The sequence below is a fragment of the Coloeus monedula genome (assembly GCF_965178545.1).
Source record: "Coloeus monedula genome assembly, chromosome: 3".
Lineage (NCBI taxonomy): Eukaryota > Metazoa > Chordata > Aves > Passeriformes > Corvidae > Coloeus > Coloeus monedula.
In genome coordinates, this window is record NC_138783.1 from 11,384,953 (window position 1) to 11,408,266 (window position 23,314).

Consider the following 23,314-nt stretch of genomic DNA (forward strand, 5'->3'; position numbering starts at 1 on the left):
TGTTTTAGTATAGAAGTATGGGAGCTACAACTCTACCTACTTCTCTCTGGCATGACTGAAAATACATCGTAACCACCGACAGCAGGGGAAGGGCACAATGTGTCTGTTGCCATTCAGCGTTGTTGTTGTGAATGCCTTAAACTGACACTAGATTTCTGTTCTTGTTTATTCTCATTTACTTTTACTGTCTTGTTCACCCCCCAAAACTGACAGAGTACAAGGCAGTATTCCAAAAATCTGTTGATTTTCACAGTGATTTGAATTGGTATAACTTAGCTTGACTTGGTCAAGTTTCCAGATGACAACTTTTCAATGGTTTAAATACACTGGGGAAAAAAACCCCACAAACCTACCTTGTAGAGAGTTTTTGTTTCATGTATAAGTTTTGCATACTTTAGTAAATTGTAAAGGTACTTGATCAAGTATGGTAGATGTGAAGTATCTGCCTTTTGGATCCTGCCCGTTTTCTTGCACTGGGACTCCTGACACCTTTGTGCAGCTGAAGCCAAGTGGGTAAGAGGTGAGGTGCCACTTAATGCAGTGTGTTTGGAAAGCAAATGTGTTTGGAGCTTTAGGCTGGGGCCAGTGAGTGGCACTTGGGCCAGAGACAGTCTCTGCTGTGTCTCTTGGTGGCTGCAGAAGAGCAGCTTCTGCCTCATGGGCCACTTACTCTGGGTGCAGGGAGCCTGGACAGAAGTTGGTTCAGCAAACTGGAAATTGTTTTGCCTCACCCCTTTCTGGGCTTTGGAGTGGTTGGCCTTGGAGGTCTCTGCTGGGCTTAAGTGAGCTCATTTTTGTCTCCTTACCTTAGGAAGAACTACAGGTTCCTCACTGAGGTACTTCAGGCACAAAAATAGCTGATTTCAGGCACTTGTTTACACTTACACTGGGAAATTCATCTTTTTTTAGTGAAGGTAGAAGCTTCCTTGAGTTGATTTAGCTCGGTATAGGAGAGCTACGACATGACACTGTCCTGTGTGCATTAGTGGTGCTGGCAGCAGATGAACTGTGAGGGTTCTGCTGCAACTCAAAACAGCCATGCACAGTGTAACCTGCTCTGGAGAGAAGTTTAATAACTAAACATCTTGCATAAGAAATTTTGAATAGTACAAGGCTGAAGAAGAAAAGACAAAATTGGACAATCCTCTTAATTACACTCAGCAGATTACACGGATAGGTTTGTGCAGGTCAGTCGGAAAGCATGGAGTTATGATCAGTAGAGTTCTGAATTAAAGAAACAGAATTTTTGTGAGAAAACTTGTTGGTTTGAATGCCAGGCAAAAATGCTAAACTTGAATACAGTTTTCTGTACATAATTTGTGTGTTTGTATTATGAAATTGGCCTGCTCAGCTGCTTGGCACTTTGATGGCACTTGGATTAGTTATGGAGAGAATTCAGCCTTTGGACATTATATTTCAGCAGCTGGTTTATTTTGTACATAAAACATTGCTATGTTTTGTTTGATGAAGAGCCCACCAGTGGAATGCTGTTACATCATGAGACATAACTTCAATTAGTATCAGCTTCTAGACTGACACTTGAATTAAATATTAACATTTTCTATGCTTTGAGTAAGTAAACAAAGAACTCTGTTTTAATCTTCCTTCTCTGCAAGGATGGATAAAAGGGGAACATGTATTTTGAACAGCAAAACAGGAAAAAGGTTGGACTACTCAGTTGTCTGCCTTGATTCAGCAACATCAGAAAGGTCTTTTTTCAACTGATGTTTTTGATACTTTTTAAATCTAAAAAGAAGTGTGACAACAGTAGCCTCTTCGTTTTGTTGGGGGTGCCGTATACTGTGGGGTATGGGAAAAGGTTAGGCTCCGTACAGGATCTTTCACAAAGAGAGTCAGGAACATGACAATTTTTCATAACCTTTTTTTTTTCCTATCAGTATGTTCTAAATTACTGGCCTAAGTGCAGAGCCTCTTCACAATTTGGATTTCACTCACTTGGCAGTATGGTGTTGAAAACCTATTAAACCTGTTGTGATCTGTGACTTAAGTCTTTACATGGGTAGGACAAGTTCTGGGATCAAAGTCTATTGCTGGGGTAAGCAAACTCTGCCTTTCCAAAACAAATAGCTAAGATATGTGATGCAGCGGGAGGAGAGTTAATCATAGATTGTAAACCCAAGAAGGTACAAATAGGAAGGCAAATCTTTCGTGTGCTTCTCTGATGAGCGTGTTTAAGTTACTTCCAACCTTTCCTGCTACCCTGTCTTCATCAAAATGCTCTCCTGTAATGAAGTGATTTTAGTTAAGATGCTTTTTGCCTGTATAGAAAAGCAGTGATGCAGTTCCATAGGTGCTGAGGCCTCCAGTTCTCAGCCAATGCTTTGGACTTCTATTTTTTGCAACCCAGAGTCATCTTGCTCTTTTATTCTTGGCTCCAGGCTCTGTGTTACACTGTGGAGTTCTTTGTGGGTGTGCCTGCAGACACCTGTTTTCATGTCCTAGACAGACAGACACCTGTCTTTTCATGTGTCCATAAAATGGGAATGTTATCAGTGCCTTACCTGCAAAGCTATATAACCCAATTTCCTTACTCTAATGTGCATCCCTCAGATTATATCGGAATGGGAGGGGAGAACGGAATGCAAAATGTCCAGCTAATTGCAAGTGGAATTAAGTTGCATATGCAGAGATGTACTCTCTGTGCACTGAGGAGTAGATGATAGAGGGCCTACAAGGTGAATTTTAGATGGCTAAACAGTGTTTCATGTCAATTTGAAAACTGACAGTTACACAATTAATAAAATTCTTGTTGTAAAACGTAATTTGCCTATCATGTAAAGTATTGTTCCTTTTATGTGATTAAGTGCAGAGATATTTTATTACACTGTTTTCTTGGCAAAAATAATTGTCTTCTGGTGAAAATATGTTTAGCAATAATCTTCCTTCTGAAATAAAACTTAATATTGCATATGTTTAACACTCCATTTGTTTTGCTAAGGCTTATTTGGATGAGTTTTTTATTGTTTGTAGAAGTGCTTAAAGATTTTCTTAATTTTTTCTTTTCAGTCATTATTTAACCTACTGGAGTTTCGAAGACTAGTTTTGAATTTCAATCCTCCTGCAAATGCTCAAGATTTGCCCCGAAACCAAAAGGTAAAACAAGAAGCCAACTTCCCCTTGTGGCTTATGAGGGCATTTCTGTCTTGTACTTGAATTTTTCACTGTTCTCTAGCTCAAGTCATCGTGGGTTTTAGAGGTGCCATTTAACAGTTCTCTGAGCTTCCTTAGATAAATGGCATCAGCCTCGCAGCAGAGTATGGGGCAGGGTGCTGAGAGAGGTAGAACATTTCTCATGTGTATAGCTTGTCTTAGCAAATTTATTTTATTCTCATGATCTGAGATTGAGCTTTTGGTTATTAGCTTGTCTCTTCTGGCTTTTTCAGGAGGTGATTATAAGCCTAAATTTTCTGATCTTTATCCTGGTGCTCATATAGGATTGGGGAGGGGATGGCCTTGGCTTAGGATTCTTGTGACTTCAGACTGGCAAGGGGGAATGGTCATGGAGTGAGGGACGAAACAGACCAGTATTTCTGCCTTCATGGGCATCCTTTGACGAGAGATATAATGGGGCCCCTTGGCTTCTATGCTAAGAAATGGAAAGGTAGAAATGGGAAAAGGAAGTGGCTGTATGAAATGTGAAGACACTTGGTAGCCTGATTTTTAGCAAGAACTTATGGAGCAATGAATTTTTGCATATCAAGGAATTAGAATCATGGAATGGTTTAGGTTGAAAGGAAACTTAAAGATGAATTAGTTCCAACCCTTGTGCCCTGGACAGGGGCACCTTCCACTAGACCAGGTTGCTCAGAGCTCCATCCAAACTGGCCTTGAGCACTCCCAGGGATGGGACATCCACAGCTTCTTTGGGCAACCTGTTCCAGTGCCTCACCACCCTCACAGTAAATTAGACTTTTGTTTCCCCTTTCTTGTCAGATTTAAAGAAGGGAGTGTGTTGTTAGCCTGTTCTTAGTTGCTTGTCCCTTCAGGCTTGTCTGGAATGTTCACTAGCAAAAGTAAGAGCTGTAATTAGAGAAGCAAAAGAAAACAGACAAAGGGAAGACAGTGTCCATTTTCTAAACCTCAGGGCATGTACCATAAAAGGCAAGTTGAATGTTCAGTCAGGACTGGATAATTTCTCCCCTACCCTGCCCCCTTCTTTCTCCACCACATTCAAAGTGCAAGAAGTCACTTATTTTGGAGGAAAGAATAGTTGCAATAGGTCATGAGATTGGTGTGAAAATAAAACATGGGTAGTGTTCCCAACACAAGGTGGGGATGGGGCAGTGTATTACAATAAGAAAGTCATGCTTTACCAAAGAGCTGTACTAAAATATTTTTATTTTTAGATTGACTTGCTGCCCACTATTTAATTTTTCATCATATAATTTTTTAGTAATATCCTTCAGTAGTCAGAAATTGCATTCATTTTTCAGCATGTAAAAAGCAATTGGCATCTAAAAGGTGGTGTGAAATAGCTAATAAGAAGCTGTTGTTTACAAAAACATCCAGCCCAAGCATTGACACTTGCAGCCAAATGCCTTTAGCAGTTCCAAAGTGCCATATATTAGAAATTCTGACCATGACAGACAATGATAATAATAAGTTTGTGTGAAATGGTGTGACTCCAGGCAAGTGCGTGGATTTGTGCAGAAACCTTGCTTTCTGCAGGCTTTCTGGAAAGAATCTCTGGCACTAGTTTGTGTCCTCTCCTTTCATTCCAGAATGAAGTAACGTTATTACTTGGTGTACTCAGCTGTCTTATCTACAGCTGAAAAACAATTAGGATAAGGGATCACTTCACTAGTTGGAATTTAGATAGAAGACATAACCATGCATGCCCCCAGATATGGTGCCTTTATATCTTTATAAGTGAAGGCAATTAGAGGCAGATTGATTAAAAGTTGTAATATAAATTACCTGTTGACAATAAAAAAAAAAACAGTAAAGCCCTGGAATTTACTTCTGACTGCTTACTTATTTTAAAACCATTTTGCCTTAGTTTTGGTTTTGTTTTTATTTTTGTTCTAATATTAACTACCATATGTGACTGACATTCTCCAGGATCAAATTTCCTTGCTAATAAAGGACATGTTTTAATAATCCCAGATTTTGAATACTTGGGTTTACATCCTGTTGTTCTTCCAGTTGGTGGGAATTAGAGTTTAATGCTGGGGTCATGACTATCTCTTGATTTAGCATTAAAGCATGTGGTTGTACTTCAGGGAATATTGCAGAGCAGGGTGTTTGTTCTTTCCCATCAATATGTTGAATCCAAATGCTGTGAATAATTTGGCATGTAAACTTTTTAATCCAGAAGTCATTGGTATAAATTTTTACTTCAAAAAACCCTCAAACAAACAACAGCCCCACCCTATTTGTCTCAGATAATTGGTCTTTGATTTTTCTGGATTTGGGCATACACTTAAAATCTCCAATTTGATCTTGCTCTTTTTAGTTTGAAAATAATTTTTCTCCCTTGGTTTCTTTCTGTATAACAAATGCAGTTCTCTGTAGTTACTGCAGCTTCTTTGCTGTCCCAGTTCTCTTAGCTCTTGAATATGAACAGTGTGTACGCACGTTTTTGCTGTACACAGTGAGACCAGCTAAATATTTGGCCTCAGTGATATCTTCAGGAAACATTTTTTAACCAGAGGAAGGGGGCTACTGCCCTACAGGTTTGCACATCCTTCTGCCTGTTCTGGTATTGCTATAATCTTATTATCTCACTCTTCTGGTGAACTGATTGGCTGCAATGAATGTTTGCTATGTATTAAATATGTGGACTGCTTTACAAGCATTTATAATAGTAAGTTGTTCCAACATGTATTAAGAAATTATTTATGTAGGCAGGATAGGTGATAAAATAGAGAATGGTCTTAGATTATGAGATTTCCATGCAGTGTTTAGTTAAAAACTGATTTTAGGGGTCCTTTGTGTTGGTGTACAGGATGCTTTAGAGGTGAGAGCTGTATGCTGTGCTGTGATCACTTCATCAGTTCTTTGTTTTAATGTGCAAGTCTTTTTGTGGAACTCAATACCTTTTCTTGGGGACTGGCCCACCTTACATTGAGGATTTTAGGGTTTGTTCTCGTCAAGGATCATGTCTAATGCATTAAATGGAGCTTTTTCAAAAAGCAGCAAGAATTTCCCTAGTTTTAGAGAACTTTGGTAGCCTTTGTAGATACTTGTTCCAAATAATCCTACTGACATTAGTAGCCAGTTGTTCAAGCTAAGGCTACAAGTATGGCTAAAATTCAGCCAAATTAGTGGTGTAAGTTTGGGTAATGCAGTAATGTACTATGCACATTATAATAATGCCTATGTACTGCAGATTTAACAAAAATAAGGTAAGATCTAGAGTATTCTGTGACTAATAATTTACATTATTATTGTATTATCACCAGTATTGAAGCATCTTGATAAAATGTTACCTAAAATTTGAAATTCTGTTCATTTTATTAGATTACTTTATGAAAGCAGCAAGAAAAATACAACTTTTGCAATTCGTTTCCTTCTTTTGTTGTTTCATAGTGCTTTAAGTATCTAAATGGGAGACTGATTTTGTTCTGAAATTAGGATGATTTAATGCTGAATTAGGGTGGCATGTGAAGTCTTCAGCCTTTTCTGTGAACAGTGTTTGTAGCTGGCAGGTGTTTATAACGGCAAGGTGGACTAGCAGAGCAAGTTAAATTCAGAGATTTACATGACTAGAGGTATTTTCTAGGTATTATGTGGAACACATTGACTCACTGTGCAGTTTTTAAAGCTGAAATAAACCCAATTTTACGTACAAAAAGCTTTATGCCTACTGGATTGACACAGGAGCGACTAAACAAGTCTGCTGTTCAATGAGCATGTGAAATAGTTTGTCATCAAGCAATTCCAGTTTGACCAGCATCAGACATCTGTGCTGCCTTTGAATGATACTTTGTTCTAAACACAAGTGGATATTGCATGGGGTTTAATTTCACAAGCATTTGCCAACTATCTACTCAGGAGTAGATATCTGATCTCCGCAGCATTGGTAACCTGTGATTAAATCTATGGCATTTGTGTTTCAGTTTGTTTGTTTTTCATTATACAGGCAGAAAGTATTTCTTCTCTTCTGGAAACCAGAAAAAGAATGCCATAGTCACATGAACTGTACTTCAAATTAGGTAGAAAGGAGAGCAAGCTATTTTATTTGCGTCAAGAGAAAAATAAAGGTTAATGTAGACCTTAGAAATCTAGTCTTCAGTAAAAATTAAGCTTAAAAAAGGTGCTGAATAGTGTGTAGGCTCACAAGAAATTCTGCTAGAGGTATAGAGGAATACTAATTTCAGTAAAATAATATATATTGCTGTGATGTATTACTTAAGGCTTTGTAAGTCTTGAGAGAAACATTTCTGTCCTAAATGCAACTCCTCTTGTCCAGTTGTCAGTTCAGGCCCATTTCAGGAAAAACAGCATCACCTAGATATGATTTCAGGGAGCTTTTAGTTTCTGAAATGTAATTTTCTTGTCAGAGAACTGCATTATTTTGTAAAACTGACAAGTAAAAGGCATACCTTGCACTACCTTGGTAGTACTACAAGTAACCTTGCATATTATTATGGCATTATACACTCAGTTTATTGGGTAATGCTTCTGTACAGTAGATTTCTGCTATCACTTTGTTCAATATTTTCATTCTTCACCTACAGGAACATAGGAATCTGCCTTTCATGCGGGAATTGAGGTACCTGTTTGCACTTCTAGTTGGTTCAAAGCGAAAATATGTTGATCCATCAAGAGCGGTTGAAATCCTTAAAGATGCTTTTAAATCAAATGATTCCCAACAGGTAATTTCCATGTATTTTTAATCAAGTTTATGCATGTTTTCATATGGTCATATTGTATTAGGAAATACTTACAACAGAATTTCAAAATGCCCACAGAAAAGCACCTTCTAATTATCGTAGTCTTTGTGCTTTTCCTGCAATACTATGTGATTTATAGTTACTTTTATTAGAAAGATTAAAAAAAAAATTCCAGACAGCAGAGCTATTTTATTCAATGCACTTTCTTCCTATTATCATAGAAATTAACTAATAGTTCAACATTCTTGCCTTTAGGATGTAGCTTAGCTTCTAACTCTGGGGGTTTTTGAAAGAAAAATACTCTTCTGATATAACAGTACATCCAGGGCTAGTACAATCCTATTATATTGCTTGTCTAGATGTTGTTTTGGAGGATTTAAATATTCATATTCAAGATTATTACCCAAATCATAATGTGCGTATTCTGCTTTTTTTTTGAGAAACATTTTGTTTCTTCAGATACTTTGTTTTCCCACATAAGGTTATGTGGCTGAGGTGTTCAATTACAACAGCACACTGAATTTAGTGCTCGATGGAAGTAATATTAGTCACCACTTGTTAGATACCAAAGGGTTTGAACAATGGGATTCACAAGATGCCTTTGGACTTGCATGGTGTGAAAGCTGAGCCTAAGTAACAAGGATCACAGGACAGTGTCACTGCTGAGGAACACCAGAGCCACTCATAAAAAACCTATCATGGCATAGTCTTAGACATAGTGTGATTTTGGAACGCTGTTGGAGGGGAAGGGATTTCTGCTAAATAGGTCTTGTAAGGTGACACTTGATTGTGTTCTGTTACATATGTGAACTGATCACTTTATGTTTAACAGCAAGACGTTAGTGAATTCACACACAAATTATTAGATTGGCTAGAAGATGCCTTCCAAATTAAAGCTGAAGAAGAGAGGTAAGATTTTTTTCTAGCTCTGTATGTTGAACATTTGGATGAGGGAAAAGCAAACCATATGACCAAAAATGCACTTCTCTGTATGGCTGAAAAAATTTTGACTCTGTAGCTTTAGTTCAAGTGTGTTTTTTCCATACATGTCAATACTTCCGGGTTTTTTCCATCAGTTGTCTTTTTTAACCCTCTTATTTCATGTTAGCAATCTAGCTCAATGAAGTCTAGAGTATATAAAGAGTAGAAATGTTGTGTAGATAATCAATTAGGCTTTTTTTAATTTTAATGCCTTTTTGCTTTTTGATCCTGTTGTTGAAATACTTCAAAACTTCCCTCCTCTTTCTCATCTCAGGAGTAAATACTCATTGTTTGTATTAATGATCATCTGGAAACTCTTTTGAATACATAATTTTTTCTAGGATGTTGCAAGAAATAGTTTTTACAAGGGTTTTGTACAGTTTAACCACTCACAAATTGAATCTGATTTGCACAGATTGTCCTAGAATGAAACACTTCTGAATATTAGTTTTCAGAATATACTTCTCCCTGCAAATAACTGAATCATTGTTATTAGAGGAAAGTACAAAAATAAATTAACACTGAAATGGGCAACATTTCTATAATGAGTTCAGAATAGTCTGCTCATAGTTTTATAAATCAAAGGTTGTAGCTTTGACTTTGATTTTTTTTTTTTTGTGCACTAACATAGTTCCTGTTTTTTAGGGATGGAGAGAAACCAAAGAATCCAATGGTGGAGTTGTTTTATGGACGATTTCTAGCCGTAGGTGTACTTGAAGGTATGCATCAGAATTTACTTGGACTTCTCTGGTCATGTCTGTTCAGTGCTTGTCCAAGCACACAGGTGACTGATGCAGTTGTAGGATTTTAGCTACTTCCGCAGAAGCAGATGTGGAGAACACACAGGCATACATCTGTCTGTGACAAATATGGTTTGTCAAGTACGAGACTGAAGAGAAATGCAGAGAGCTGCAGGGATCCACAAAGACTGCTGCACTGAGAACATACACTCAGCTCCTGAAGGTTATGAAAACGGAAGTTGGGGTGAAATGCTGAGGGGAAAATGCTTGGAAGAAATTATGAAGGCACTGTTGCCGCTTACTAATGGTGTACAGAAGACAAGATTCTATATTTCACTGAGCTGTTCTCTCATGCTCTCTCTGATTCATTTAGTGCAATTTAAAATGTCATTGTTGTATTTCCTTCTGCACAATTTCTCGTATGGAAAACTCACCTTCCTAAAAGTACAGTTTTTTGGAAAACCAGTCAGTGGAAACCTGCTCAAGGGCAGTGTCAGAGAGAGCACTAAGGAGGAAGAGACTGTACAACAAGCTTGCCTTTATCTTATCTGTATGTAGTTAGTAGATCTGCAGAACTGTACTGTTCTCTATTTCCAAGAGGCTATGAAAATACTTTTGAGTCATTTTAATGTTGGTGATTCTGCCCTCCATCCAAGTGAATGACTTTTACATTTGAATGAAGCAGTGACTTCCAGGTTGTTCTGTGACCTTGAACATGTTTCTAATGAGCTGTTGTCAAATTTCAGAACCATTTGACAGATTTCTTGCTAGGAGCTAGCATTCTCGCTCCTTTACGTTTAGCTACTTTCATCCCTTACTTTCTCATTTTAACAGAGGAGATCTATAAAAATCAAGTAAATGAAAAACTAGGAGATGCAAGACTTGTTACTGACTTTGGGTTGAAATCCTAGGTTGAAATCACTTGTCCCCCATATTTCTCCTCATGTTTGCTCTTACATCTTTATACAGTGTTACCAAATTATAATCTTGTTTTCAGGACAGAAATCATGAATGTTTTCTTTTGTGGTTTATTTCTGTGAAATGTGCTTATACAAAGGTCTCTTTCATACCAGCAATTCTACTGACTTTGCTGATACAACATACGTTTGTATTATTAAGCTCCTATCTGCAGGAGGAGAACTTTGATTTATATGTGTGAAACTTCCCATATGTCTGTGCTGCGAAGTAATTTTGAGTTTGCTTATTACCGGAAGATGCTAAAACAATACAAAAAATGGGCTGAAGAGGAAAATACAGTAATTTTCAATATTGTTTGAGCAACATTTTTGCATAAATTGTCTTCGGCCATATAATTAAATTGTTCGATAAGAAAGTGTGTGTGTATTGTTCAGTAGACTAGGTCAATTGACTGAGGTTAGACAGGGTTTCTTTCAAGTAAATGTTTGTTTCTAAAACATTATCTGTTTAATTTTTCATGTGAAGGTAAAAAATTTGAAAACACAGAAATGTTTGGCCAGTATCCACTGCAGGTTAATGGCTTTAAAGATCTGCATGAGTGCCTAGAAGCTGCAATGATTGAAGGGGAAATTGAATCTCTCCATTCAGAAAACTCTGCAAAGTCTGGCCAGGAGGTGAGTTAAGTGTGGACTTCTCTTAGTATCTTGTTGTAGTGCCCTTTGTTTTTCTTTGGGTTTCTTGTCTGGTTTTTATGGTTCGTGGCACCTGCTGTCTGTGTGGGAATCGTTACTGCCTGTAAAGGCTGAGCTGTTTCTCTTTACCCAGCTGTTCATGTTTCATCACAGTTATTTTAAAGATTGGAAATCGTAGGAGGTTTTTTCCTACTTGCATAAAAAGTTCAGGTATAATTTCTTCCTTGATGTCAATCTCTTGCAGTAATGAAGTTTTGCTTCCTTTAATCGTATCATAGTACACACAGGGTTTAACTGTGAAGCCTAGTGACGCACACTGAAATCATCCTCCAGTCTGAAGTTCTGGTGCCAATTTTGTGTTTTACAACAAATGTTTTATACCATCCCTTTTACAATGAGCATATTTCCTGAAATATAATTTGAAGAAAACAAAATCTCATAAATTTCTTGGTGCAATCCCAAGTTTAGTTTCTTCATGCTAGGTGAAACCTTGTATGTACCTGCTACAAGAGCCCAGTTGTTCATCTTACGAAGTTACAGTTAAAACCTGTGTGTATTCATGCATAAAATGTCAGTTATGTTATAAATGCTTGACTAGAAATGTCAGACTTGGGTGTTTTGGTGTTTTTGGTTTGGTTTTGAGGCTTTTTTAACTTGTAATGCTGGGAAAGTGGGAAACAGCAGGATAGTGATGTACAGGTCTTATACTATTAAGCTTTGAGTTCTGTAAAATTGTTGGCTTGGCTTCTTAGCATGTGGAAATAGAAGTCATACAACAGACTGGCAGTGGTGGAAAACCAGGAACAGTAATGTATTAAGTCCTATTCTAGAAGAACATTGCTGCATTATTACCATGGAAAAGTAAATTGGTAATGTTTCCCTGAAATAATCCATAATAATATTGCTTCTTTTAGTCGTTACATTTAAATACAGTGTCTGAAAGATGTTACAATGCATTGGAAGGTTTGGAAGTACTAAAGAACTCTGAATTTATTGTAGCTTTAACAGGGTCTCTCTTAACTGATCTTCAAAATAGTGTTGCATTTCTTCTCCTTATTCCCACCATTGCCTCTAATGGGTTATTTAGCTTGTTCACTTTTATTATTATTATTATTGTTGTTGTTGTTACTGTTATCATGATGCCTAAAAGCCTCAGTCACAGAGCAGGGTGTCAGTAAGTGAGCTAATGGAGAAACAGAAAAAGGAGACATTCCCTGTCCTGAGGAATTTAAATCATGCTTCAAGACGATTTTAGCCATGAGCACATGAAGAAAAGGCTGTTTGCCAGGTATTGTATGAAAAGACTATTCAAGATATTTGGCTGGATAGGAGAACTTGAAGTGAGCCCTGAGTCAAATGCCACATCTGGACTATGGCATTGATGACAAATATGTGCCAGTGGTGTCTGCAGCAATCAGAGAAACTTCAGGTGATGGTCGGATACCCATAAGTTATTAAATGGGTAGACTGTGGTTGTTACATTTGACAATGGAGAGGAAAAAAAAAGATCTCCAGTACTGGAACTGGATTTGTATTGTAGTTGAGAAGCAATGTACATAAAAAAAGAAATGAAGTCTCATGTGGATAGACGTCTACTGAGTAGTCAGAGTCAAATGGGATGAGATGATGATGGCAGTGATTAGGGACATGAGTAGAAACTTCAAGCTGTTAATATGGAGGAAATGTCAAACACTTGCTGATCCTGTTTCAGAGGGGGTCATTAGAAACTTTAAATGATACCAGGTGAATGAAAGGATCAGGAAGTTGAGTCTGGGAGAACTGTAGCAGGAAGAGCACTTGCTAGCAGTGAAAACAACCCTTTCATGTCACTGAGGAGTGAAGAGAGCAGAACAGTTGGCAAGGCAGGTAGGTTCATGCATGAGCTGACTTTTGTACGAGTGAGATAAATGTGAGTGGAACAAGCCTTTCTGCCTCCTCTGCTGGAACACAGCAAAGCTTTAATGCACCATGGGCAACAAATGGTCTGTGTTTACAGTTAAGGGAGAAGATGGGAACTTCAGAAATTTTATGTTGACCCACCCTCTAAAACCAGTTTCTCTCACAGCTGTGTCAGAGTGCAGGTATTGTACCATTATTACTGAATTTCTGCTATTGGAAGGCATTAATGTTAGGGGTTTCTGTTTTTTGTTTTTTTGGTTTTTTTTTTTTTTGGTTTGTTTTTTTTTGTTTTTTTTTTATCCAGCATTGGTTCACAGAGCTTCCTCCTGTCTTAACTTTTGAGCTATCAAGATTTGAGTTTAATCAGGCTTTGGGGAGACCAGAGAAGATACACAACAAATTAGAATTTCCTCCAATTTTGTATCTAGACAGGTATGGTATAATATTATCAATGAAATCTTAGTATGAACATGAAATAAGTCTTGTGAGTTTGTTAAAGTTGATTATGTTTTTCATGCTCACTTAAATCACAGTAAATTTATGTTCTATTTATACAAGTTAGAGTTTTCATGGGTTTCATCTGTTTCAGAAAATACACATAGATAACAATTTAAGACATACTGCTCCTTTGTGTCAAAAACCTGCTTCCGCTTTGATTTATTGCTAGCTACTTGTGTACACAGGCAAAATACTTTGAAAAATCACACTGTTTATGGGTCCATTTGGGAAAGAGGGTGACAAGTTGGGTATTTCGTGGTGTTCCAGATACTCTTCAAACATGCAGTCAATTTTCAGCATGAGTGGATGCAGTTTCTCTGTAGAGCAGAAATATCAGGATGGCTTTCAGTTACCTGCTGAATGTTGTTTGTGAACCTAAACAATGAAACAAGAGTGTTGCTCTGTGGTTGCTACTTAAACCACTTAATTTAGACTTTCTCTAATAGTAGCTTTCTATTACATGTTTGTCATCCATGATATGAACAGAGCTTTTGACACTGGGGAAAAAGCATCTTCTGAAAGTTGTGGAAGGGAAGGCTTATTTTCTTCTCAGTTCTGTTTTAGTGCTGAGGTATGTTGTAGGTTCTAGAGGGTGTGGGCTTTTATTAGCACTATGCAGTGTGGTTGATGGGGACAGACCTCAGTTTCACTGTTGGGATACTGTGGGCTGATACTACTTTCTAAATTTCATGTTTTACAGGTATATGCACAAAAACAGAGAAATAACAAGAATTAAACGAGATGAAATCAAGAGACTCAAAGAGTACCTCACAGTTTTACAGCAGAGATTAGAACGGTACTATAGATAACTGTGTAAATGCAAATAGTATTATGGGCTACATAAAATAACTCTTTGCAATTATATACACCTTGTGTATAGTTATTTACTGGAGATTTCCTTTCTATATCTCTTTTCTTTTCTCCTTTCTTTGGAAGATGTGTATAAGTGTTGTAATTCTGATTCATGAAACATGCTAGGAGAGGCTTGCTTTAATTAATTGCAGTCAACCAAAAAAAAAAAAAACCAAAGAATTTTTTTTCTTTTTACTCTTTTTTTTTTAATATCTGTGAGTCATGGCATTAATACGTTTTGTGGTTAACAGATATTTAAGCTATGGTTCTGGTCCTAAACGATTCCCCTTGGTAGATGTCCTGCAGTATGCCCTGGAGTTCGCCTCCAGCAAGCCGGTGTGCACGTCCCCCGTGGATGACCTGGGTGCCAGTGCCCCCGCCAGCGGCACACTGCCGCCACAGATCCCCCCCAGGTAAGGGCTGCCTTCTGCTCCCTGGGGCAGAGGCCAGAGCAAACCAGCCTCTGGGAGAGAGGGAGCACGTTCAGCTGCTTTGTTCACCAGATCAATAAAACCAGGCGTCTCCTAAGGGGGGTAAAGTTTCTGCTCTTTTCTTTCAGCACAGCAGGCTTGAATAAACAAAAATGTTAATGACCTGAGTTTGTCTCATGCACTTACAAAAATGTCTTCACAAGGAGATTACCATTTTCAAGCACAGCCCAATCTACAATTCTAGATAGACAGAAGATCTGGTGAGGTCACTGATTCCAATGTGTATTGTTTAAGAATCTGAATTGGGTAGAATGTGTGTGCTGCATAGCGTCACAGTTTCTGGTGTGCAGTTCATCTCTTTACTTCTTGCCTGGGAGCTAAGCTCCTTTTCTGCCATGCAGTTTACGTATTCTACCAAGTTTGTCAGGAACCTAATAATCTGACTTCTTAAAAGCCGAGTAGCTAAAGTACCAGAAACATAAATGTCCAATAATGTTGTTTTTCTCTCTCTTTAAGCTAGTAACTCAGTATAGGGGATTCAGTGTATGCTTAGTCAGTTTGCAAATGATGCCCAGCAGAAAAGGACCTGGGGGTGCTGGTCAGCAGTAGCTGAACATGAGCCAGCAGTGCCCAGGTGGCCAGGAGGGCCAATGGCACCTGGTCTGTACCAGCAATAGTGTGGCAGCAGGACCAGGGCAGTGACTGTCCCCTGTGCTGGGCACTGCTGAGGTCACACCTCAAATCCTGTGTCCCACTCTGGGCCCCTCACTACAAGAAGGACATTGAAGGGCTGGAGTGTGTCCAGAGAAGAGCAACAGAGCTGGGGAAGGGTCTGGAGCACAAATCTGAGGAGGAGCAGCCGAGGAAGCTGGGGGGGCTCAGCCTGGGGAAAAGGAAGCTCAGGGGGGACCTTATCACTCTCTACAACTCCGTGATAGGAGGTCATAGCCAGATGGGAGCTGGCCTCTTCTCCCAGGTAACAAGTGACAGGACACAAGGAAACGGCCTCAAGTTGTGCTAGAGGAGGTTTAGATTGGATACTAAGAAACATTTTTTCACAGGAAGGGTTGTCAAAGGTTGGAACAAGCTGCCCAGGGCAGTGGTGGAGTCATCCCTGTAGGGATTTAAAATACATGTAGATGTGGCACTGAGGGACATGGTTTAGTGGTGGACTTGGCAGTGCTGGGTTAATGGTTGGACTTGATCATCTTAGAAGTTTTCTCCAACCTAAATAATTCTATGGTAATAGAGTATAACTTTGGATAAGTGGAATTTATAACAGTTTATAGCATAGCTTTGTATAGTGTATTTGGACAGTGGGGTTCTGTCTTCTGGCTCAGTCAAGTTTAAATTTTTTGTTCAGAGAAGTGAAGTACATGAATCTAAAAAGACTTTAAAAAGATATCAAATGTCTGACTGATATAATGCCAGCAGAAATAATGATGATTGATAAGAGAAGACAAACTTTTAAAAGTTACCATTGCTTGCATGAAATGCAGTATCAAAAGTAAGACACTGTTGAGACTTCTTCAAATAGCAAGTTTGTTCTGTAGAAATGTAAGTATTGTGGCTTTTTTGTACATCCATAGAAACACATGGTATATGGAGTGACATTTTCAGCTCTGAAAGTTCTCAGAACTTTCTAAACTCCTGAAGAATCCAGGTTCCTCAGGCTGTATTATGATGCTGTACACAAAAGTTCAGTAGCTTGCAAGGAAGATCTTCACATTCCTGTTCTGCAGTGTAATTATATATAGGTGATCTTGCTGATGGAAAGAAAAAAATTTGTTACAAGTCCTCATTTTTATTACCCTGCTGCTCTTGCAGAATTCTCCTAAGATGGCTGCTTTGCAGCTTGACTTAGAGTGGTTTGGAACGAATTTAGATTGGTTGGTAGCTCATTTCCAGTGTGCCATAAATATCAGAGGTCCCTTCATTATTGCTGTTCAGCTAACTTAAGTTGTAGGTAGGACATTAGAAAAAGTATGTCTGCTAGGCATAAGACACATTAAGAAGTTATTAAACTGAGAATTTGTGCTTATTGGATTTTATGGTCAGTTGGCCATAAGACAAACTGCTGTGACTTCTCTCTCTGCCATTTAGCTGTTAATGTTTCAAACCAGTTACTTACGTGTATGACGTGATTTGAAATTGTTCAGTAGTGTTTCAAATAAAGCAAACTCTGTTGTTGTGCTAATATGTAATATACCACAAAGCTTTCAGAATTTACATACTAATTCCATATTGCTATTGTAGTTAGCTGTTCTGAACTGCGCTGTAGGAAATTGTTACCTTTAAAATGCCCATTTTCAGATGAAAAGCTTGTTTTTATGGTATAACTTTTGGTCTGTCTATGCGATGATTCAATTTTTGTATTTCATGTTTTGAATGAATGCAGCACAATAGAACAGCAGGGGCCCTCATCTTCAGATGTCCCAAGCACATCTCCTGTACAAAGATCAGTAATACATAAACCATTCACACAATCACGGATTCCACCTGACCTGCCGATGCATCCGGCGCCAAGGCACATCACGGAGGAGGAGCTGTCTGTCCTGGAGGGCTGCTTGCATCGCTGGAGGACTGAAGTAGAGAATGACACAAGAGGTAATGCCACACACTGGGGAATGCATTTGCTGCAGGAAAGGATTGGTGCAAGGCAGGGAAATCTTTCATCCAGGAAAGTTTAGCCTTTGGCATGTAGACAGACGTAGCACATGTGAAACGCACCCCTGTTTGGCTTTTTGTGAGAGAAAATAGAGATGCAGCCATGTGCAATTATACAGCCTTGTGGAAGAGAGGTTCTTTCTTCTCTTTGTCTTTCAGATTTACAAGAAAGTATATCTAGAATACATCGGACAATTGAATTGATGTACTCTGACAAAACAATGGTCCAAGTAAGTACAGTTTTGATGTGAGATAATTGAAAATAGATCCTTTTTGCCACTTTTTAGAAGTTCTTAGATGCTTGAAAACAGAGCAAGTGTACAACAATTATCTAGTGTTTTGGGAAATTTCATTGGAAAGTCATAATGGGTTTTGCAAGCCCTGTAGTTGTGCGCAGTCAGATGAAAGACAGCATTACAATATTTTGCAGGTGACAAGCTTAAATTCAAGCAACTGTGATGAAAAGCCCAAATATGTTCTATCTCTGATCCCCGTTTTCCACCTGAATGAAGTTTTGCACAACAAAATTTTCTTGCCGTGGTTTGTCCATATTGCTCAGTAACCTTATGGCTTTAAGGTGTTGAAGCATTAGACACAGGAAAGTACTACTTACTTTGCTGCATACTGCCACTGTGTATTGCAACTTCCATGCTAATATGTGGAAATTCAAGGCTCCTGATTTTGATTTGTAGTTAATTCCAGTGAGTGGTTTTGTTGTTATTGGCTTGGTTTTTTGTTGCTGGGTTTTTTTTTTTTTTAACTGTCTGGGTTTGGTATCAGTCACAATCCTAATTATTAGTCTAAGATGTCTTTTATCAAATTCTCCTTCTGTGTAATCTGAACAGTGCTTTTAGAATGTTTTACTGTGGAGTTGTGGCTCCTCTGCTGTTTCTTACGTTCATATACTCATGTTCTCTCACTCTGACAGGTTTTAAGGTTAAGGATTACTTCCTCTGTTACTTTCTGTTAATAGTAAGAACTATTTTCATTCCAAGTAAGATCTGTTCAGCTTACAGTTTTCCTTGAGGTATGTTTTCATTTTGTACATGGCTTGTAATAGTTCCTGGCAGCTGATCTCTGATGTTAAGGATTTCAGGCAGATTTGCCTAGATGACTTTCTTTAAGCTTGCTACTGGCAGGCAGTTTTTTTTCCTTAATACTTGTGTTATAACAAGAAGGCCACAGGCGACATGTCATCTAACAGCAAAATTAATTAATTTGGTAACTTGCATCCCAGTAGTCTACCTGTGTTGGCTTAGGTGTTGCAGGAGGAAATACCTCTGGATAGCAAACATACTAGTCAGCTGTCATTACAAAAGAAGAAGGAGATTACTTCGTAAAACACTAAGCAGGTGCTGAACCCATCTGAAATCACAGGCTGGAAGGGAAGCTGCCCTTCTGCAGCTCAGCTGGTTTGTCCCTGTGGCTGTTTTTGGCACAATAGGAAGGAGGCAGGTACGCACAGCTGTCTGCTTTTCCCTGCCTGTCTCTGTCTCTGGGTGATTTGATGGCCAGGTATTGCTGCATCCCCTGGGAGCAGTTTCACAGTATTGATGTTCCTTTCTGGACAATACAATTGCAGGATTGAAAGCTTTTCTCTTGCAAGTCAAGTTCTAGGTGCATAAAATTAGACGCATTTTTAAGATGAACCTATAATATTTGCAGGATGCTTCCTAGTATATTTATGAACTGTTTGAGAAGCTCTTTGTCTTCTCCTTTTGTTCTTTTTGATTCTAAGGAGACTACAATAGTCCATAAAACCTTTGTGAAGTGGTCATATGAAATACATTCCCGAAATCTTTATTGTTTCATTCTCTTGAATGAAACATCAGCTGCTTATTTATTTCCTTCCTTCTGTGAACTTCCTGCTGGGAAAGAGACACAACTGTTTTTTCTGTGGGAGTTCATCTTGAATATAGCAGCTTCAACATACCTGTTCTGTAGCTACATGTGATGGAGTTGGTGAAGCTCCATTCCTGGTTAAAGTGAGTGTGAGTGTAAACTACAAAGTTTAATGCCACCTGTGTTTGTGTTGCCTTGTACTGTTGATTACGGTCGATGTAATGGTTTATCACAGGAGATGCCTGTTGGCACTGAACTCGCCTGTCCCCTGGTCACAGAGCTCTGTGGGGAACCTTCCTGAAAGCTTGGCGAGGATGACTGGCAGCTGCTTCTCCTGACTTGGTGGAGAGGGTGGGGACCCTCAAGCTGACCCAGTTAACATGGTTTTAAGTTAAACAATTTAAATTCAATGGGGATTTTTAGTGCCTGATTTTAGGGTGAGAAAATTTTATTCTGTCAAAGTCTAAAGAGACACCTTTTTTTGAAATCAGGATCTCCATGCATTTTTTGTGCATATACACAGGCTTGCAACCATTTTAAGGAGACTTTCACACTGATTTAATAACTAGTGTTAAAAACCCCAGAGCATTCAGATTTAAGGACTTTCCAGGATTTCTTCTGTATATACTTCTTGTGTTTGGGAGGTTCAGAGTACAGTTTGGTCTCTGGAATGACAGGCTGTTTGATTCCAGCTGCTGTGCAGTCACTCAGCTTTACAGTTCAAGGGGAGTTGCAAAATCTCCAGCACTTGCATATAGCCTGGAAGAGAATGATAAAGTTAAAAATAACTTCAGGGAGTTTCTCAAGTCACAGTTATGTGTGTATTTATGATTGTTGCAGTACTTAAATGGTATTTGCAAAAGGTACTGAGTACACCTTGAGTTAGAGACTGTTTATCTTCAGTCCAGATTGTGACACCAGTACAAGCTGGTTTTGGATTTTTCATCCCAGCTGAGCTGTTGTCATTCAGGCACACTGTGCATAGCAGGGAAGCTCAGTTTTCCCTTCTATGTTTCATGTGCTATTCCAGCAGGTTAAAATGAGGCAATCTGTAAGATGCATTCAAAAGACTTGTAAGGAAGGAAGAACTCATTCATTCTGCTTCTCTCTCTCCTTCAGATTTCCAGCTACTTAGACAGAAACTAAGTTTCCCAATCTTCTTACTTGTTGGTTTACAAATGTAGCCTGGAATTCTTTTTACACTGATCCTGGAAACTGCTATCATCCTTTGCCTCCGGAGGAGGAGAGGACCTCTTCAGGTCTTCCATGCTTTACTTAGCAATGCTTTTCCTGATACATTTAAAATACTGGAAAACAGTTGTGTTCCTATTCTACTGTAGGAATTTTGGTTTTGGGTAACTGAAGTATTTAACTCACAGATATCAATTTCAATAAATTCTCTTACTGTCACACAGAAAACACTGAGTTTATTACCTTGAATTTGCATGTGCCTTTCCAGACTTCTTGACAGGTTTTCCAGGTTGGAACTGAAGTAAATCACAGGCAGTCGAGGCTGACTTATTTGAGGGGTTTTTTGGTAGATACAATGAAGGTAGGAATATTAAGCAATTAAGAAAAAATGATGCCTGGCAGTAAAGACAGCAGAGTAGAATTTATGTTCTACACTGACTAATATTTTTAAGATCTCATGTAACTATTAGTGGTAAGTAACATAGTTTCAAGCCCTTACGCTTAGGGAGTTGGTAGTTTTACTTGTTTGTTTTTCTTCTATGTTGTGTTTTGATCCTGATTAACTTCAGGTCAGTTACTTTTATTTCACGTAGCAATTATTGCTGGCATACAGTAGGAACTAAATGCTGTCAAGGAGGGTTTGTTGACATTTGTTGTATTTTCTGTTTTGTTTTTTTAAGGTTCCTTATAGGTTGCATGCTGTGCTAGTTCATGAGGGTCAGGCGAATGCAGGACACTACTGGGCATATATTTATGACCACCACCAGAACAGATGGATGAAATATAATGATATTTCTGTGACAAAGTCAACTTGGGAAGAGTTGGAACGAGATTCTTTTGGTGGTTACAGGAATGCCAGTGCATATTGTCTAATGTATATCAATGACAAGGAGCAATACTTGATACAAGGTAATGTTATTGACATGGATTCTGCATGATATAGAATAGCTAAATGCATTGGTAAAGCAAACTTCTTTCACATGGATTTCCAGATTTTCGAAATGTTTTTAATAGTTATTGAAAGTTTTATTCCTGCCCCTAACTGTTAGATTGTTTTTGTGGGTGGAACAATTGCTGTTCAACTTTTAGATCAATAAAGGCAATGCCAGTGTTTCAGCAGTATTAAGATAAAAAAAAATAAACTGTTTGCTAATTTGTGAATATTTTAGACAAGTGATTGCAGAATTTTGGAGGGTTTATGTCAAGATTAGAGGAGAAATACAGAAACAGAGAAGTGAGCCTTTTGACATTAAAATTCTTATGTAGCTGCTTTTTTTCCCTAAGCTTCAGAGCTCTGATGCACTCTACTGGAGCGTGGAAACTTGAAAGCTTATGCAGTAAATTGAAATGTGAATAACTTAGCCCTACCAACCACACATCAAATCTAACTAATACATGGATTGGGAAATTTTTTTCAGGTCATGTAGTAATATGCAGCTATAAGGCTTTGTATGGAAGTGTTTGAAGAGAGGACAGAGAGCCCTTAGCATGAAGGTTTTGATAATGGCAGACAGAGAGTTGTCTGTGAAAGTGTCCAGAGATTCAGTAGTAGGTCAGGGAAAATATTCAGGTTCCTGTTTTCACATAGGGCAGAAGGCTCAAGTGCTCATTTGTTCAGTTTTTAAATGAGAACCAATATTACCCTTGGCATTCTTAGATGCCAAGGTTGGTCACGCACTTGCAGCCATAGGGTGTTTGGGCCCTGTAGGCTGCCTGTGCCATTCCAGTTTAGTCTGAGGCTTGTTCACTGTGGGACAATTACAACTGATGGATGCCCTGGGATCTGGCATACCCCTGCACAGACCATTCTCAAAACAAAAGGAAGATTACTCAGTTTAGCTGGTGTTCTTATCAGCTGACTTTCTGAATTCCTGTAGGCCTGCTCTCCTTCCCCTTTTCTCTTGGGAAGTTTAGCTGTGTCCAGCTCTCTGTGGCAGTAATACTGTAAAGCAGTGGTGGGGGGGTTTGTTACTATTCTCTGAATGTTCACATAGAGTGCTCAACAGATAGTAAAACCAGTTAAAACTAACATAGTTTTGGGGGTTTGGTGTTACACCGTACATTTCTGATAATTCACTTGAGGAAATCTGTTGAACATACTTTCTTCTGTCCTATTCTTTCTTTTTCTGAAACTTACATTTCATGTTACCACAGAGGAATTTAACAAAGAAACAGGACAGATCCTTGTTGGAATGGACACGCTGCCTTCTGATCTAAGGGATTATGTCAAGGAAGACAATAAACGTTTTGAAAAAGAGCTTGAAGAGTGGGATGCAGAACTTGCTCAGAAGGCACAGCAGGAGAAATTGTTATCTCAGATACCCAGGGCACCAGCACCCTCTCCTGCTCCAGGTTAGCTGCTTCTACCTATTTGTAAAGGGAGTAGGACCAAAAATCACTGGGGATTGTACATCTCATTTTGCAAGTTAACAAAGGAAGAAGTTAATTTGTGTAATCTTGAATTACAGCCATTTACTTGGCTGAGGTAACTGTACTTGAAGTTTAGCCTTGTTGGGGTGGCTTTTTGCATTTCATTTTTTATTTAAAGAAAATAATTATTCATTAGTTCTTTTGCCTTTTCCCTCCCAGTTCCTGAGGTTTTTTTGGTTTTTTTTTTTTTTCCCCCTGTAGAAACGGAAGCTTTTTAAGATAGGTCTCACCAGTCTGTTTTGAGGGTCTGTTAGTCCGTAAATGATATATTTCTTCTATTCAGGATGATTTAGTGTGAGACCTTCATTCACATT

At 38.5% G+C, this 23,314-nt stretch overlaps 1 protein-coding gene across 2 annotated transcripts in view; it reads left to right on the forward strand.

Moving 5' to 3' along the window:
• USP25 (ubiquitin specific peptidase 25) overlaps window positions 1–23,314 on the forward strand; it is an 89,961-nt gene that overhangs the window by 46,842 nt on the left and 19,805 nt on the right. Inside the window, exons 6-17 of one of the 2 annotated variants that reach the window (XM_082279257.1) lie at window positions 3,028–3,114; window positions 7,704–7,841; window positions 8,692–8,768; window positions 9,486–9,559; window positions 11,024–11,172; window positions 13,394–13,521; window positions 14,288–14,383; window positions 14,691–14,852; window positions 17,269–17,477; window positions 17,697–17,767; window positions 21,251–21,479; window positions 22,725–22,922. In XM_082279257.1, the coding sequence (XP_082135383.1) occupies window positions 3,028–3,114; window positions 7,704–7,841; window positions 8,692–8,768; window positions 9,486–9,559; window positions 11,024–11,172; window positions 13,394–13,521; window positions 14,288–14,383; window positions 14,691–14,852; window positions 17,269–17,477; window positions 17,697–17,767; window positions 21,251–21,479; window positions 22,725–22,922 (1,618 nt within the window). Of the gene's footprint in view, window positions 1–3,027; window positions 3,115–7,703; window positions 7,842–8,691; window positions 8,769–9,485; window positions 9,563–11,023; window positions 11,173–13,393; window positions 13,522–14,287; window positions 14,384–14,690; window positions 14,853–17,268; window positions 17,478–17,696; window positions 17,768–21,250; window positions 21,480–22,724; window positions 22,923–23,314 lie in introns of those variants that run through there. The other variant, XM_082279258.1, reaches the window with a different exon arrangement.